Here is a 19,179-nt window from a genome sequence, read left to right on the forward strand (position 1 = left end):
ATGCTGACGAGATCCACACACGAACCGCCTACAATTGGATTACTAACACGTTAATCTAACTATTCAAATACAAACTACGTATTAATCCCTTACAATATTCGGCCAACCACACCTACAGATCATAGTAAGCTTATAAGAAATCAATAAGCAACTCATTAACAATTTTTTGTCAATGTTTACCACATAATCATAATTTCACTGCAAGCTGTCTTCCTGAGCAATAGTCACTAAATTATTTATAACTAGAGCTACGAAACTCCAAATCAAGTGCCATTAATTTTCCCTGAAAATAGACTCAAATATCTTCTATCTATAAAATTTTCAGAATTTTTGGTTTAGCCAATCAATACCAGAATTTTCTCAAAGTTTCCCATGTTTCTCTGTTTGACTAATCTGACCACCCTTCATTACGAATCAAATTTATCATTGTACAGAATTAAAAATATGTTCTTGTTTATTTCATTAGAAACTAGACTCAATAAGCTTTAATTACATAATTTATTCAGCTTCTAATTCTTCTCCCACAATTTATGGTGATTTTCCAAAGTCACGTTACTGCTGCTGCCCCAAGCAGATTTATTACCAAATCACTCTTTCACACATACCTTGCATGCATGCTATTTAAACATGTATATCACCAATCAATCATCACATATATATGATTTTACTTAAGTATAATCTCCATTTCATCATTTTAAAGCACAACATGTTAGCTGATTTTTCCCTTTAACATCTAAGGCACATGCATGCTCATTTGTTTGGCTCAACTTCACCTATCTTCCATTTTTCATCAAAAGAACATGAAACAACAACCATTTCCTTCATTTTAATTCATGACCAAATGCTCACAACACAACCAAAAATCAAAATATACTTCAAGAGTTAAGGTAGAATCAAGAAGAACTCATGAACCTCAAAATAGAATCAAGGTACCAAGAACTTACCTTCAATTTTCCTATCCTAATGACCGAATACTCAAGAGCTTTCTCCTCTCCTTTCTCTTCTCTAACTTCAGCTATGATGAACAAAGATGGACAAAACTTTGTTCTTTTCACCCCTTTTTCTTTTAATAAAACTTCATATTTCATCCATTTAATTCTTTAATACAAAAGACATGAAATTCTTATCATGAAACATTTACCTAACCCATTATCATGAAACATTTACCTAACCCATTATCATGGAACATTTACCTAACCTATTATCATGGAACATTTACCTAACCTATTATCACGGAACATTTACCTAACCTATTATCATGAAATATTTACCTAACCTATTATCAATTTGTATCAATTTGTACCATAAATTATGGATATCAAGTGTACATTTTGTCTACAACAACATGATGGCTGGCCACTTCATGTAAAATGGGAGGTTTGTCATGCAAATCCTCCTATTTTGCACTCCTATTTATTTGGCCACTTCAATTTAGCCTATAGCATTTTCAAACATTTTCACATAGGTCATATTTCATAATTTCACCCCCTTTTTGTTATGGAACAAAAATTAACTAAAATTGACGGGTTCTATCTTAAGTTTGGGCTTTCTAGAGGCCCACTAACATAATTAAACCTATGCCAACATTCACAGGATTCCCGAAAATTGGGGTGTTACAACACAGGCGTGTGTCTTGGCCGTGTGACTTTAATTTGTTCTTAGGTGACAAACAGAGAGTTACATGGGTTAGGGACATGAGCGTGTGTGACCACACGACCTACCCACACGGGCGTGTCCCAAGCCACATGGGCATGTGATCCCTGTTTTAACAAAAATTTTCTAAGTGTTATAAAAATTTCTAAAATTCACGGTTTAGTCCTGAACCACTTCCTACGTATGTTTTGGGCCTCGTAGGCTCGTTATAGGGACGAGATTGATTGTTAAAAATTTTTAATTTGGATGGATATTTACGTCTCGGTTTTGTATGTTTGCTTGTGTTTAAGTCGGATAATGCCTCGTACCCTGTTCCGGCGTCGAATACGGGTAAAGGGTATTACATTTGATATTATATGATTTTGGTAGATGCATCTAGAAAATAATCACATATGTGTTATCAACTTGTAACTTATCGTTTATAAGATTACTTATTTAAATAATTAATTTTAAATCATGCAATTAAGACAATTCATCTTGCTAATAAGTTATAAATAATTCATCTTGCTAATAATTTTAGAGAAATTATTGATTGAACGCCTCTTGTTAATGTCTAAACCATTACTTATGAGAACTAAACTTCTTATTTTAATATGAAATTATATTTATTTACGTGTTGTACGCATCGAGCTAATACGTTATAAATACTCTCCGTCACAATTGATTTTGGTCAAAAGCTAAATATTTCACATCTTTGAATTTTTGTATGTGTGTATATGTTCCAATTACTCCACCACAACAAAGATGAGTGAATACTCAAAGAAAGTTGGGAATATATATTAATTACGAGTCTCTTTGTATTATTATATATTTTAAATGTATTAGAGTTTCAATTATGACATGATTTGTGATTACTATTTTGATTTGATAGTTTTCTCGACATTATAGGGAAAGAAATAAGAACTTGTAATGAGTTAGAGGGAGAGTAATTTGAACCAGAAGTTCAACAAGGATAACTCATTACAAGTTCCAAATATGAAAATTCTCATAAAAGAAAATAATAAATCTAGATGATCATATAGTGAAGGCAAGATTGAAGATCAAAATAGTGAAAATAAGAGATCTCGATAAGTTATGTCAATTTAAGAAAATTTCAAACCAATAATAAAGGTGGTCGACAATGGTTTTGCATGCAATATTATTGTTGAAATAATGAAATAAAAGGAGGATCTTGAATAAATCTATTGAGAAATATAGATATGGAATAAATTGATCAAAATAAAAAGATGCAACTCAAGTACAATTAAATTTATGAAGTTTTTGGACCAATAGTCCAAATATCTAAAGGTATAAAGCCAGTAAGGGTACAAATGAAATAGTTTTGCAAAACGAAATAAAATAATAAAGCTTTTGCTAAGTCTTGGTATTAATTATGAAAAGATATAATATTCTTTTGTGGTGGATGTAATAACCTTTAGATATATTATTAAACTAGCAGTTCATAAAAGATTTAACTTGCATCTAATAGTTGTTGTTACAACTTTTTATGAATCACTATATAGTAAAGTTTATATTAAAATCATTGAAGGGTTTAGAATGCCAGAAGCATATTGAAATTATCAGAAAATTATTCATTTATATGAATTGAAATATCTGAACATATGTGGTAAATTTGACTTAGTCAATAGTAGTTGAAAAAGGATTATGAAATGATCCAAAATACCTATTTGTATTTTTATAGAGGGATCGTGATTAAAATTTGTTATGATTATTGTTGAAACTCTTGAAGAGATCAAAATATATTTCCTCAAAATTTTTCCCCACTCATGACTTTCAAAAGAAGGAATTTATGCTTAGCAAATACGTTCAAATGGTCATTTGAAAAGCTAGTATTTAAGATTAAATACATAGAATATTAGATATTATGTGATGTTTTCATGAATAGGAGTAAATACGAGTTGTAATCTTTTTCCTTTAACCGAAGTTTTGTCCGATTGGGTTTTCTTTGTAAGATTTTTAATGAGGTAGCATATTATGCGTATTATAGATATGTGCACTCTATTTCCTTTATTAGGAAATTTTTTTCCCACAGAGTTTTTATCTTAGTAAGATTTTAATTATACAAATTATCTATCAATGGACATTCAAGGGAAAGTGTTATGAATATCTTATTAAATAGATGTCCATCAAATTTAAGTAAGTTTTGATCTATTTTATTGATCTATTTTAAATTTTAATAATCATTAGAAGTAGATCTCTACTTTATTTATACTTCTTATGCCTATAAATAGAGACTTTGGAAAAACTTTATAAATATCTCGATTAGTCAATAAAAATATGCTCTCTCTTTACTCTCCGATTCTCTTTATTCTTTATTCTCTGCCTGAGGAATTTTTTTTATTGCTTTATTTATAGGAAAATTTTTGAGAAAAAATCATAATCATGTCAAATAATTTTGTGACCGAATCTTAATGTTTATCCAATGGTCAGAAGATCAAAGACCTTACCAGCCTAGAGATTTCGGTCCTACTGTCCAAAATTGATAAAATCAACCCCTATCAAGCATCAACACACCCAACTTACACAACAAAACGCTTGCTAAAGAAAATCGCTCGTATATCTGTTCTTTTCTTTGAATACGTGCTTCATCACTTTCTGACTACTAATATGACTGATGAAATTTCTAGTTTTCCAGCATCGATGCGCTAAACTCATTGGCTGAGGTATGTGTCAATTACACCTAATTATGGTTGGGTCAAGTCGATGAAAAATATTAAGGTTTTTTTAGGTTCGTGTTCGGTCCGACTCGATAAATAAGTTTAAAATTTTGATTAAATCTGATCTTAAATTAAAATTGTCAAATTCGAATCTGACTCGACCTGTTCATATTAAATATTTTTAGATTATTTTTATATAAAAAAACTAAAAAAAAAGTAATTCTATCCAAGCAACGAAACAACAGTAAAACAGTTGATTTAGGCTGGCTGGGTCGACCCAAGTTAAAAAATTCTACTCAAGGCCCAGCTCATTTAGAAAGAATGTCTTATTATTTTTCCAATCTCATTTTTCGGACATATATTTTTATCTAAATCCTCTCACTTTTAAAACAAACTTTTAAACTTGAATAGTCCATAATAGCTCTACTTTCAATGAACCGATGATCCATTCCCTTCTGGATTTCCGATGAGACTTCCAGCTCCTATCTTGCTCATGTTGCTTTTGGAAGATTCTTCCCAATTCAATTTTAACCAATCAAATGCAGGTGTTGTCCATGTAACTCCCACTATTGAAGGTGTTGGCACACTCATCAGCTTTTTCCATTGTTGTTTTTGGATTCTTATCACTTGATTGGATTTCCTTAAATACCAGAGGATTTATTGTCAACCAAAATTCACTAAGCATGAAGGAGAAAACAAAGTTCCAAGGAGTCATGTGCTGCCGGAACCATATTTTCGAGTTGGCATTCACGTCGAGCCATTCTTTCCGATCCTGATTTGAATGAATAGCAATTTAATTGCATCCTTAACTTTTCCATGTCAGCAAGTTAATGACATTGTTAACTTTCTTTTTTTGTCCATGACCAGTTTGACAAACAACAATAATTCGAGAGCTTAATAAAGTGCAAAAGATAAATAAAAAAAAAGGAAAAAGCTAAAAAAAATAGTTCAAGACCATATTTTCAATGTTTAAACTTAGCTCTATCTAAATTTTTACTGATTTACTTCAAAATAAATTTAATTTTACAGTAGAAAAACTAGTCCCCGCTTTAGCTTATACTATATAGATTCACAATTAAAAAAAATTTATAGCATATATAAGTAAAGATGTAATTTTAAATCAAAATAAATTATAGCATGAGTGAAATTTTTGAAAATTCATTTTTAAATTAAATTTAACATGTAATTTTAAGATTTATCTTTAATTTATATATTTTTATTTTATAATTATTTTTAGGATAAATTATTTGATTAATCATTCAATTTTTTAGAATATTTTCATTTTGATCATTTAAATAAAAAATTTACAATTTAATACCACAGTTGGTTGCATATGCCACGTGATTTTTATTTTTTTACCATTTTTGGCCCAGCACTGTTCATCATCTTTTTCTTCCTTAATTCAATTTTTTTCCCCTAGATTGACAATGCCAAGAGTGACACCCCTTTCTCTTACCTTCCTCATGCAGCGTGTACGAGACTGAGAGTGAGGGCCAGTTCTGCATTGCTTTTCAAAAGCACTTTTGGCTCCAGAAGCACTTCTGGAAGAAAAGCTGTGCAGAACAAGTTACTTTTGGCTGAAATTTTTAGCTTTTCAGAAGTGTTTTTGAAAAGTACTTCTGAGAAGGAGAAACTAAAATTTTTAGCTTTCCCTCTCCCAAAAGCACTTTTAGTGCTTAATTACTTTTTCACCCCTCCAATAACATATTACTTTTCCTTTTTTTTCTTGGTACTTAATTACAAATGTATTAAAATTATTAATTAAAAATAAAAAAATATATATTTTAAAATACTAATTACAAATATTTAATAGTTATATTTAAATATTTAAAATATAATTTATATATTCTAATTAAATTTTATAAATAATTAATATTTATTGCTTAAAAATATATAATTTTATATTTTATATTAAAATATTAAGAAATTACAATAATTTTTTTTATATTCTTACTAAAATATAATAATATTAACTAATTTAAATATTATTTAAATGTATATTTGTTACTTGATAATAACATGTCTAAAATGGACATTTTATTTCTCAAAAGTACTTTTTGAGAGTAATGCTAAACACTCAAATTTTAAACTAAATTTTTCAAAAGTACTTTTCAAAAGTAATTCTAAAAAAGGATTGCCAAATTAACCCTGAATCTCAATTGGTTTCCTGATGATAAAACCATTTTAACCAGCTTCCTTATATTATGGCCTGCAATTGCCAATCCAAATATCAACATGACAATAACTAAAAAAAGAACAATTTTTTGTGCTAAGCTACAAACAAACTAACAAATCCATCGACTATTAATAGATTACATCAACTTGAACCTGTTAGGAAAAGATGAAAAAGAAATTTATTTATAAATATGAGAAGAGAAAACAATGATTTAACCTTTTGCAGCACTATTACTAATCTGAAATTTTGATTTTCTCATGCAGGAAATCCCAAGTCAATTGATGTAGCATTCACTATATGCTTTACTTGAAATCGTTTTCTTTCTCAGAAGAAGTAAACAAATAAATAACAGCATAACCAGAAATCGAATTGTATATATGCAAAAGCTTATCTGAGTAAACTTTATAACACTCTACTGTTATAGATCACTAAGAAAAAAAAAAAGCTTGTAAGTAAACTACATCAGTTATCACATATTAAATTCCTAAAAATTTAAAGCATTTCGCTTCGTTTTCACAATTTGGCAGCAAACGATGCGAAATCAAGTCCGAATCATAGTATCATACCTCGACTTAAAATTTATTATTACAAAACGATCAAAGTTGATTGGCAATGGAGATCTCGTTGACTTCATTTGCATCGAGCCAAACCTTTCATTTTCCACACTATAGAATGCTCTCTGAGAGTTGTTTTTGGAGCTTAAGCGAACTCATCTCTCCCTCCCTCCCTTTGGTGTGCACATACCTGCTGTTAGCAAAGAAAGAAAAGAAAGAAATGGCTTGGAGAGAAAAATTGATTCAGGAGGAAGAAGATGAACAGTGCTGGGTCAAAAATTAAAAAAAAATGATGACTAATCAGCTGTCCTTGGAGATTTAAGGTCTGGAGGACCAAAATGAAAGTCTTCTAATGGAGGTGAGAAAATTACAAAAAAAAAATATTTGTATGATCAAAAAAAGTACATCCTAAAAATTAGGTGACCAAATAAATAATTTACCTTTATTTGTATCATTAAAATTGTATATCGGCTCGAGCCAGGATTTGAATAGATCAAATCTACGGAACCAAGCAGATAACTCTACTTTTAGAGAGACCTAATCTATTACATTTTTTCATTTTTCTTTTTTTGCTGGGCTTGCCAGTTTGGGCCTCTTTATGGGCATGCAACCCTCATTCTTCAGTGCTTAGAAAAGACCTCATGTTTGGCTTTACAGAGTTAAAAAAGTCGTGATTGATTGATACGTTACAAAGGATTTGGAAGAATTTTAAGCATTCACACGTCATGATTATGGTAATCTAAAGGTCAAATTTTGAAGCACGCTGCTAGTCCTTATGCTTACTACTAATAATTCTATTCAAAAAATAAATAATATTTGTAGTCAGAGCTTAATGTTGCAAATCAACAATAATACTTACAAATTAATTTCATCACATACATCATACATGGTAACTCGGCTCTGTCTATGGAATTAAATCATAGGTAGAAAATAAAAGAAAATGGATGCGTGAAAGATACGATATGGAACATTCTTAGCTAAAATGGAACCCATCGAATGGGTTTTGGATAGGGACGAAATGGGGCCCGCCTTTTACATTGATCAGCCAATCCGCGGAATGCGGCGACCAGATAATATTGGGCCCCACGCATTCGGTTCGAAAATTTTAGGAGCGAGTAAGGCCCCCCCCCAAGGCAGCACTTCTACCTTTTTATTCTCACGTGGTTACCACGTGTCGCGGGGGGCTAACTAAGATAAACCCACGATCTTCCCTTATTGAGGACGACGTGGACGGATGATGAATATGGGCCCCACTTCGTGTTTAGGTCGTTTGCGAGGATACGATGGCGGGAGTGTTACACGTGTTTCCATGTCCGTACCGGGTGGTGGGTGGAAGTTGGGACGAGTCGACGGAACGCTGTGGAATTTATATAATTTTTTTTCCTTTTCTCTTAAGGAATAAAATAAGTAGTTGTTATTATTTCTTTTAAATTAACACAAGGCTCTCTGTTTAAATAAATTACGGTAATGCTACTTCTGTTTTTTTTCCATATACCTCATATTAATCCAAAACATAATTGGAGTGACAATTTTTAATATACAATAATAATTAAATTACAGATTCAATCCTAGTTTAATTGATATAGTTGTTATCCTAATTTTTTTTTGGTAAACAAAACAATCGATTACATAAAATGATTCATGAGAGAGTTATCAACAAAATTATCGTCCTGCAAAATATCTTTTATACTAGAAGGAGGAGACTCGAAGATACGCAGGGAGGAACCACTTGACAGGGATATTTTAGCCAAAGCATCAGCAACCCGATTGGTTTCTCTCGGAACATAAGTCAAGAACCAATTTTCTTCCGAAGCCAAAATTTGTTGTATCCTCTTAATAAGTGCATTATTAGAAATACCAGCCTTGCTTTCACTAATCAAGATCACATTCTCAAGATTATCTGAACGAATGATGACCTCATTATAGCCTTATTTTTGAGAGATGAGCAAACCATCCAGCAAGCCCCATAGTTCAGCAGTGGCGACAGAGCATTTCCTCAAGAAGTGAGAAAAACCAAGGATCCACTTCCCTTTATTGTTACACAGCACACCACCTGCAGCAGAAAGACCGACACAGAGTGAACAGCACCATCAGTATTAAAAACTACATACATACCTGAATTCTGGCAAACTGAGAACTGCTTCGGCTACAAATCCATTCCTTCATTAAAAGAGTAAAGAAAATGTTTTACCCAACTAAAAGAAGCACTGATAATATCCTTCGAACTCAAGCCAGCTCCTTGAAAAATAATTAAATTTCGGTTCTTCCAAATGCACCAAAGAATGATCCCAAAGAGGCAAGGCCAAGACCCATCGCTCTGCCTATTGGAAGAATAAAGTTGCAAATTCGAATTAAGCCAATCAAACACTGTAACAGAGAAAAAATTCCTAAGCTAGGAAGTAGGAATGATCTGATGCCAAATTTCCTTTGCAAATGCACAGTCTCTAAGAATATGCAAAGCATCCTCCATGGAATGACCATAAAGTTGACATGACGCGTCCTGCTCAATACCCCTTCTAACTCTCTCCGAGTTAGTTAAAAGTCTTTGTTTGAGAATTAACCAGAGGAAATGTTTCACACGATGCAACCCTGGAATTTTCCAAATCTTTTTCCATTTTGTCTCTTACGGATGCCAAGATTCCTCTTTCAAAACATGAAAGCACTCTTCACAGAGAAAACTTCAGACGTTGTTCTTGACTAAGAGAGGCAATCCGATCCAGCCTGAATCATGGGAGGAGGAATGCTAATGATGCGCTCCACTACATCTTCAAGTAACCATAATCTAAAAAGGGCAAGATTCCACACCCCATTAGGCAAAACCATCTCACTAACAGTGGTCTTAGGATCGAAAAAACCATATCCCGACACATAATTTTTGAGAGATCCTTTATCAGGAACCCAACAACCCTCCCAACAGCAAACAGACTTACCATCACCAATGGACCAAATCATAAAGCTACGCAACAGAGGCCAAGCTCTAGCACCAGCTCTCCACATATAAGAACAACTGCTCCTTATAATAGAGTCAGGCATACTCTCCTTCATTCCATACTTGCCTCTTAGAACTTGAACCCAAAGAGTTCCAATCTTAAAAATAAGATTATAACCAAGTTTCATCATAAAATCACTGTTCTGATCACTCAAACGACGAAAACCAAGGCCTCCATTATCTTTAGGCTGACAAAGGTTTTCCCATTTAACTAAAGCTATCTTCCTTTTACTTTCCGCGGCATCCCAAATGAATTGTCTTATAAGACTTTCAATAGTGTCACAGACTCCCTTAGGAACAAGGGAAGATTGCATGAAATAGCTTGGAATAGCCTACGGTGACCCTTCCAGCAAAAGAGAAGCTTTTGGCATCCCAACTCGAGAGTCTATTTCGAACTTTTTCCACTAAAAAATCCAAGATACTCTTGGTTACTCTTATATGAAAAAGAGAAACCTCGAGATAATGACCTAAGTTATTAACTTCGTGAAAACCAAGTATGTCCTTGATCTCATTTCTTGAAGATATATTAACCCCTACAGAGAATAACACATTTGTTTTCTTAGCATTAACTTTGTGACCAAAAATCTCGCAAAATTTACTAAGATACTTCGTAAGGAGACCACTGTGCATCACGTCGACTCTGCTAAAGATCACTAAATCATCAGTGAAGAACAAATGCGAAAGACTCGGTCCAGATCTTGAAAGCCGAATAGGACTTCACTCCTTTGCTAAGATGCTACCATGGAATCTATGACCCAGCCATTCTATGCATAAAACAAAGAGATATAAAGACAAAGGACACCCTTGATGAATACCTCTTACCTGCTTAAACTTCTGAGTTGGCTCACCATTCCATAGGACCTGTATAAAAGAAAGCGTGATAGCATTCATAATAACTTTAGTCAAATGAGAGGGAATACCTGCTGTAATGAGCAAAGCCTCCACAAAGTCCCATCTAACCATATCGTACGCCTTTTCCAGATCTATCTTAATAGCCATCCACTGGAGGCTCTTCTTAACTCTCATAGTGTGCAAAACTTCCTGAGCGAAAATGACATTATCAATAATGCTTCACCCAATAATGAAACCTGTTTATTCTTGGCCAATGATCTTCGAAAAGATAACCTTAAATCTATTAGCAATAATCTTCATGACTAACTTGTATAGGACAGAACAAAGACTAATCGGCTTGAATTGAGAGAAATTTTCTGGATTCTGAACCTTGGGAATTAACACAATAAGAGTATTATTAAATTCAGGATCAATGATTTCACCATCAAAGAAATTTTTAACCCAATCACATATGTCCTCTCTAATAATCTCCCATTGCTTCTGAAAAAAACCAGCCTGAAACCCATCACTACCAGGGGCTTTAAAAGGTTCCATGTCAAAGAGAGCAACCTTAATTTCTTCACTCGTAACATTACGCCCAAAAAATCCACATCTTCAGAGTTTAAGCCAGGAAAAGCACTATGAGGCAAATTACCTGCCGAGTTAGGGTCTTCTCTATAGAGTTTTTGAAAGAAATTAACCACTTCCGACCTGGGTATGTCTTGATCAAAAATCCAATTCCCATCAGCACCACGTAAGGCCGTGATTTTATTAGACTTCCTCCTCTATAGAGTATGTCTATGAAAATAGTTAGTGTTTCGGTCCCCCAGTTTTAACCACTCACATCTCGACTTTTGCTTCCAGAAAATCTCTTCATGATAAAGAATGCTTTCAAGCTCCTCCCAGATTATAAATTCTTTATGCTGAAGAGAATTAGACTCTAAAAGATCTATGGTACGTTGTACATTGGAGAGCTTGTGCACCAAACGACGTTTCCTTTGGCTAATATGGCCATAAACACAATTATTCCAGTTCTTAAGTCTATCCGTGAAACAAGCAATAGCATTGGTCATGTTCCCATAAAAACTCCAATTTTCCTTAACGAAATCAGAGAAATTATGATGCTGCAACCAGCCAGCCAGAAATCTGAAAGGATGATTAGAAACATTCCTAACCTAAGAATAAAGATTCAGGAGGAGCGGACGATGATCAGACTTAATCCTAGGCAAATGAGTCACCACACAGTCAGGAAATAAATCTAACCAGCTCCCATTGCTCACTGCCCTACCAAATCTTTCCGAAAGAGTACCACGATGCCACATAAAAGGAGGTCCTTGAAATCCCAGATCATGCAGGTTAGCTTTATCCATAAAAGCTCCAAAAGACTAGCATCTGTGGCCTTTGATATGACCACTTTTTTTATCAACGGAGGAAAGGATAGCGTTCAAATCCCCAATAGCCATCCAAGGTTCATCTCAAACAGAAACTGAGCGGCTTAAATCATTCCACAATATATTCCTTTTCAACTTATCTGGGCTCCCATACATAAAAGCAACAAGAATCGGCCTTGGGAACGAGTCCGAACAAATACGAGTAAGAATAAATTGAGGATGATTCCTCACAACCTTCAGATTAATCGAACTCTTCCAACATATCCAGATACCTCTTGAGAAACCAACTGCTTCAACACGATGTGCCTTATCCAAGCCAATCTTCGCAATAATTAAATCAGCTTTTGACCCACTAATGCGTGGTTCTAGAAGACTAATAATGTCTGGCTTGTATTGAAAACTATATTTGTGAAAAGCACGCAAGAACTTATCCGACGCATATCCATGTGCATTCCAAGACAGAATAGATAAATTCATGGAATAAATAAAAAAAGGATAAAATGAGGAAAACTTATCTTATTGACAAGCAGAAGAAGAAATATCCGCTTCCTCTTCAAGGCGCCTTGACAAATCCTTAGTAGACTACTTCTCAATTTCAGAAGTAATAAGAGTAGCAACCCTCTTCATAGAATCAGCAAAAGAGACCCAGGAATTTTTAGAAAATTTAAATCTGTTACCTGAACATTTTAAGGTTTTGTTAAGCTTCCAACCACCTTTAGAAACAGACTTTTTAGTAATCTGACTTTTACAACCCACCTTAACAAGATTACTACCAGCCGAATCTCTAGTCTCCAAAGATCTTTTATTATTAAACACTACTGCTAAATGATTTCCAGCATCCAACACTCCTTCTTTCACTTCTACATTCACAAAAGAATTTTCTTCAAATATAGGATTATAAACCACTACATGATCTGCCTGTTTAATAGAAGGAAATTCGTGCTCCATTCGGCCTTAACCTGTTACAATACTAAGATGATAATTTAAATTAGAGGGAAAATTAGAACCCGAATTACCTACAATTAATGGCCTGGACATAGCTTCAGCTGATGTCATAGGTACTTGCATGATGCTAAGCTCGTTAGGATCAGTTTCTAAACGGTTTTTCGAAGATTGAAGCTCCAGCTGTAGTCCACTAGACCCACTACCATGAGTCTTTCCATTATTGGACGAAGCAGGTGGATTAGCTGTACTTAAAGCTATCGGGTTCTCCAAGCCCTTCTTATTCACACCCGTGGAGTGGGCAATCATTTCAGTGTTGGACTTAGATGATCGGGCCTGTCCCTTTTGAGGCTTAATAATAGGCCAGTTCAGATTGGCTTTATTAAGACTGTTCCCTACAACTTTCCTACCTGTAATCACATTAACATCAGAGTCAATTAATATTCCTTTATTTTTACTTTCCAGTGACGATTTAGGGTTCTTTGTAGATTCTTGCTCCAAGGAACTTATCTCCAAACCTGCCAAAGAATGGAAACGTAATCCCGAATTTTCTTCTTTTTTCAAATTGTTACATTTCTTCGCACCTTCCAAATTTCCACGTCTAGATTTCCACTCCACCAACATCCAAGGCCCATATTTTCCTTTTTCAGTCGTTGCAGTCGCTACAGTAGCCTGCTTCGATGGACCCTCATTCTCGACTGCCCCTATAGACGAAATAGTCAACGAGCATGTTTCATTAGTATGACCGTAACGACCACACTTAAAACACATAACAGGTAATTTTTCATATTCTATTCTTTGCGGATTATCGTTGATGAGAATCCTAGAGATCAAAGGCCTCCCAAAATTAACAAACACTGCGATACGAGCGTATCGTCCCCTTGCCCTACTATCCGTGTTGATATCCAGCTTTGTAATCTTGCCAATCATACTCCCAATTTCCAAGAGAATCTGTCTTTTATACAGGTGACTAGGAAGTCCAGGGAAACGAATTCAAGTTTGGATCAAGTTAGGATAAGGAAGATTGGAGTTAAAGTCGATCGACCATGGCTAGACAGTAAGATAATGGCCGAATATAACCCACGGCCCCTGGGAGAGTACCTGGTCATAATCAATAGAATTCTGAAATTTTGCAAAGAAATAACCATTTTCAATGTTCATTAATTGAACTGGTTTCGACGGTCTCCAAATCCCATAGAGTTTATTTTGTAGTGTTGAAATTCCAATATTCCTGCCCAGCATCTTGAGAATAATCGAAGTAGACATTTCCTTCTCCAGGATCTAGTACACTATATCAAAGAAGTCTATAGAGGGGACACCATCTACAATAGACTTCTTCACATCCTGATTGGAAAGAAAAAAACTATCAGCAGCAAGCTGGACTTCGTTCTTGTGATCCTGGTTGAGATTATCCTTCCCCAATAACTTGTCCTTCCACGACAACGGAGACACTGGTAAAGGATCCACCACCATCACATCCTCCAGGGCCGCATCCGTGTCCTTAAAACGAACTTTCTTTGTATTTGAATCTTCAACAATGGAGATATATTCTCCATTCCCATTCGCAAAGCTAGCAGAAGAAGTCGAGAGCATTTTTCCAACCTTTATTAAAATCTTTTTTTATATTTTTTTATTTTCATCCTCTTGTTATCCTAATATTAAACCCCTATTTTCTCTAAATTATGACTTTGAAGATTTATTAGTAAAAGTAAGTATTATATAAAAAATTAATTAAATTGAACGGGTTGGATTTTATACATTGTAGTTAATCATAACAAGTAGTTTTGATTAATATCAGTTTGTATTGTTGTATACCAACTTACTAATTAACACGATATTTTAATATTTGAAATTAATTTTTATAATTACATAAAAATTTATATATAACCATTTAATTAATTTATTGAAATTAATATATATAACCATTTAATTAATTTATTGAAATTAATTAATAATTTTAAATTTTTATTTGTATATAAATATATTATATGTGTTTATATAATTGTTGAGTAATTTTCTGTGTATCTTATTAAAGGGAATATTCGAGTATTTATACATATTATTACTGTTCATGATTTGACTCCATTGTTCATGGACTTGACCCCACTATTCATAGGATTGATATTTTGAACAGGCATCGGGCATGTTGAACATGTGTATCGTTCTGGGTCGCCTCTTAGGCCTCACGGTCCCCTATGTGTAAACTCTTTGGGTATATCCGAGCTAGGGCCGCGAACTCCTCTCAGCCCATGCGAGCTGATATTGTGAGCTCCCCTAGATGTCTCTTCGTTGTACACCTCACACATCTGATAGAGCTTGGCCGGGACACTGGTAGACGACCCAGATCTTACCTAGGTTTCGTATTGGTGATAATTGGTGTACAGCAATAATATATAAAAAATACCTATAAATTTAAAATAATACACCGAAAGATACCGATAGCACGCATCGCTATCTAAATAAAAACGATACATCTACTTATATAATACTTATTATCTTAATTTCCCAGAAATAAAATCTTCTAACAAAGTCTTTTGGAATTACTCTTGTAAAATTGGCATAAGAAGATTTTTTAATTTTGCCATACTTTTGAAAATATTTGTTAAAAAAAAAACAACACATGATGTTCATTAATAAATAAAATCAAGTTATGTATAACCTAACTTGCTGTTGTGAGCCATATTTATATTTAGGAGTTAGGTTGGTATGCCCAACCAAAAACTTCGAGAGCTAAAAAGTAGATCCAAAACTTCGAGAGCTAAAAAGTAAGATTTTAAAATTATAAATCCACGTGTGTATTAGTACAACTGTGTATTGGATGAGATTGAAAATACTATATTTTAAAAAAATTTACTTAAAAGTCTATTCAATTTGTCCATTTAAAGTTCATTTTCAAATTTATTATTAAAACGCTTATTGTTTATTTAATTATTTATTGCTTTAACACGGGGAAACGTTAAATTTTTGTAAATATTTAAATAATTTCAAATTAAAACAAAGTTAAACATTTATATTTTATTTAATTATTTAGTGCTTTAACACATGTAGACGTTCAATTATTATAAATATTAAAATAAGTTCATAACATAAAAACAACGTCTACTAAAAGTCCCTCTACTTTTCATTTTAATCCCTTTACTAAAATTAAATCAAGATATCATTACAATTTCTCATTAGACTACAAATAATTAGGACAAAATATATAATGCCCCACTAATTTATACATAACTCAACTTGACCTATAAAAAAAACTCGTCCATCCCTCAAAAAATATATGTATTCTTTGAACTATCGTGTTACTAAAAATTTTGTTAAGTATGTATTTTTTTCGGCCACACGATAGTTAAAAAATACATTGATTTGTTGGAGGAAGATGATCAAAGGCGATTTTAAGGGGGCTGGCATGGGCCCCGGCCTCCCTTAAAATGAAAATTTTCCATTTAGGCTCTATAAATTTTTTTAAAATTTTAAATTAGTAAAGGTAAAATTTCAATTTGCCCCCCCTAAAATTATAAAAATTTAATTAATACTTTAAAATTTATAAAAATATAGACTATAAAAAATTAAAATTTTATTCAGCTCCTACAATTTTGTTCTAGCTTCGCCCTTGGAGATGATTAGTTTTTTTGTGTGTGCCTCTTTATTGAGAACAACATATATGAATAGTTAAAAATTATTGAGTGAAATTAATTTATTATCTGTATCAAGATGTATTAAAATAAAGATGTATTAAAATAATATTATTATCAAATATGGCATTAAAATATAATTAAAATTTAAAATAAACGAAGTACTCGTTGGGTGAATTTTTTGAAAAAAATTTATATACATATGAAGAACCTTAATCATGTGAAATGAAATTATTATTATTTTTGCATAAATATTGATATTTTGGGGGATAGAGTAGGGGCCAACTATTATTTAGGTAAAGAAGCAAGAAACACGAGGGGTGAGCGAAGACAAGAAGTTTTTGTTTTTTTTGTTAGAGATATTAATAAAGTGGATAAGGTTAAGGTACTACTAAATGCTAATGCTTATCCAAATTTGCCAGCTACCATAACTCAATCGGCGTGCTGTCTGGGGTCATATTCGTCCCCAAGTCAATTTAACTCTCCCCCCCCCCCCCACTTTTTTTTAAGGTTTTGAAAAAAAAAGGAAAACAAATAAAATATTTACTAAAATTGAAGCCAGCCAAACGCGTAGCAATGACAGGAGTTAACTGGCTGCCTGCCTGTAATTTATTAGCTCACAGCTCACCTCATCCATTTCCAACTTCCAACTTCTATAACCGATTATTTATTTGTAATTAATTAATGGCCTTTGTTTTACTTTAGTAAATTAACCCTTTGCCATCCCACGTATTTACAATAATATCCTTCTCCAGTTTTTTTTTGTACTGTTCCTGGAATATTCCATTCTTCTCTCAAATCAAATTCCAATTATATTATTCTCCTTTTTTCTGTTATAAAATAAATCCAACGACTAGATGCAATTTACTTAAAAATAAAATTAACTATTAGGGGAAAAAAAACGTGATTGGAAGAATATGGTGTGCAGGTTGTTTTTTGACCTGTCGGCCGGTGCATGCACGCCCCCCATTTTTGCTTTAAAAAAGTGTGATTTTTTCGTAAGTATTAGAAAGTCTGTACCTACAATTTATTTAGCTAAATTAAAGTATCTAGAATATCCTCTTAGTATGATCGGAAATTTATATAAATTTTTTAGTGTTTTCAGTGCATTCTAAAATGAATTTTTTTTATTTAGACTCTTTATGATTTATAAAATTTTAAATTAATAATAATAAAATTAGATTTTTTTAAAAATAATAAAAAATTAATTTAATCCTTTAAAATTATAAAAATTTAGACTATTAAAATGGTAAAATTATATTTTTACTATTGTAAAAATGTATAATTTAATTCCGGTCCCCAAAAACATTTTGTAGCTCCCCATTGAATATTTTGTGTATTATATAGAAAAAGAAAATAAATTAGACATGATAATTTAATTTTTAAATAAATAAATTTAAATTTAAATATTATAATAAATTATACAATGAAGGACCATCTATACAAAATACTTGTATATTTAACGCATAAAAAGATGTTATATATTAGCGTGTCTATAAAGTTGGCAAAAGCTTAATAAAATATATAGCACAAGACATTTAAATGTGATTTATGCCATAGAATCCAAGTATCATAGATCTTAACACGTTTATATTTATATTTATATTTTTAACGTAAAAAAGGTTCATACAATATGTGTACATAAATCATTATACGTAGTCGTACCATAGCTATGGTAAATTTGTGTGAAAAATAAGAAATTGTAATAAGTGATAGAAATACCAAATTTGAAAATCCAATGATTTGTATTAAGTAAGATGATGAAAGCAAATCCTAATTAGCAATGCGCATAGCATAGGATAATGTAAATTATTTTACCTCATCACTAGGGCTTTGTTGGACAATTTGGACTAAGAGTTTAAGACAAAAATAAAATAAAGGATTAGATGCTATCTTTGATTTGCCCATTAATTTACTAAATACAAAACAAAGCCAAAGAAAACGTGTATTGGAGGATAATTTTCTTTATTTAATACCCAAATTTATTGTTTGTTTTGGTTAATCAACCTACCCCCTACTCATCCAAGGGGATAATCATGTTTATTTTCTTTATAATTTTTACCTGTTTTCCTTTTACTAAAGTTACAAATATAATCACAATTATACACCACGTTTTTTTAAGTAAAAATGGAAACAAGATTATGTGGCAAGTGGCATTACATTTAAATGCCACATGTACATTTAATGTGTAGATATTTTTTACGAGTCTCATGTTTTAGTGTAAAAATGAGAACAAAAAATGTTTAAATATATTTATACTCATTATGACAACAATTAAAAAATTTAGTGGAAAAATAATGAAGTACTAAATCTTTTATTTTTTTTCTTAGTGACACTAAGCTAAAATTCTTAGAACT

General features: G+C 32.4%; 1 protein-coding gene across 3 annotated transcripts; it reads right to left on the bottom strand.

Moving 5' to 3' along the window:
- Nucleotides 1–8,541: 8,541 nt before the first annotated feature.
- Nucleotides 8,542–14,894, bottom strand: LOC107886611 (uncharacterized). 3 transcript variants are annotated; one of them, XR_001680805.2, is made up of 3 exons: nt 13,268–14,884; nt 9,232–13,111; nt 8,542–9,093 (listed from the first exon to the last, which is right to left on the bottom strand). XR_001680805.2 is itself a non-coding variant. In XM_016810636.2 (3 exons), exons 1-3 carry the CDS (start codon nt 14,121–14,123, stop codon nt 12,875–12,877), a joined length of 1,014 nt encoding a protein of 337 aa, XP_016666125.1. In that variant the 5' UTR covers nt 14,124–14,894; the 3' UTR covers nt 8,542–12,874. The 3 variants fall into 3 exon arrangements, 2 of the variants coding, with proteins under 2 accessions (XP_016666125.1, XP_016666124.1); XM_016810636.2 differs by having other exon boundaries at nt 8,542–12,928; nt 13,008–13,111; nt 13,268–14,894; XM_016810635.2 differs by having other exon boundaries at nt 8,542–13,111.
- Between the last annotated feature and the right edge of the window lie 4,285 nt (nt 14,895–19,179).

Source organism: Gossypium hirsutum, chromosome A03 (genome assembly GCF_007990345.1).
Source record: "Gossypium hirsutum isolate 1008001.06 chromosome A03, Gossypium_hirsutum_v2.1, whole genome shotgun sequence".
In the NCBI taxonomy this organism is placed as follows: Eukaryota; Viridiplantae; Streptophyta; class Magnoliopsida; order Malvales; family Malvaceae; genus Gossypium; species Gossypium hirsutum.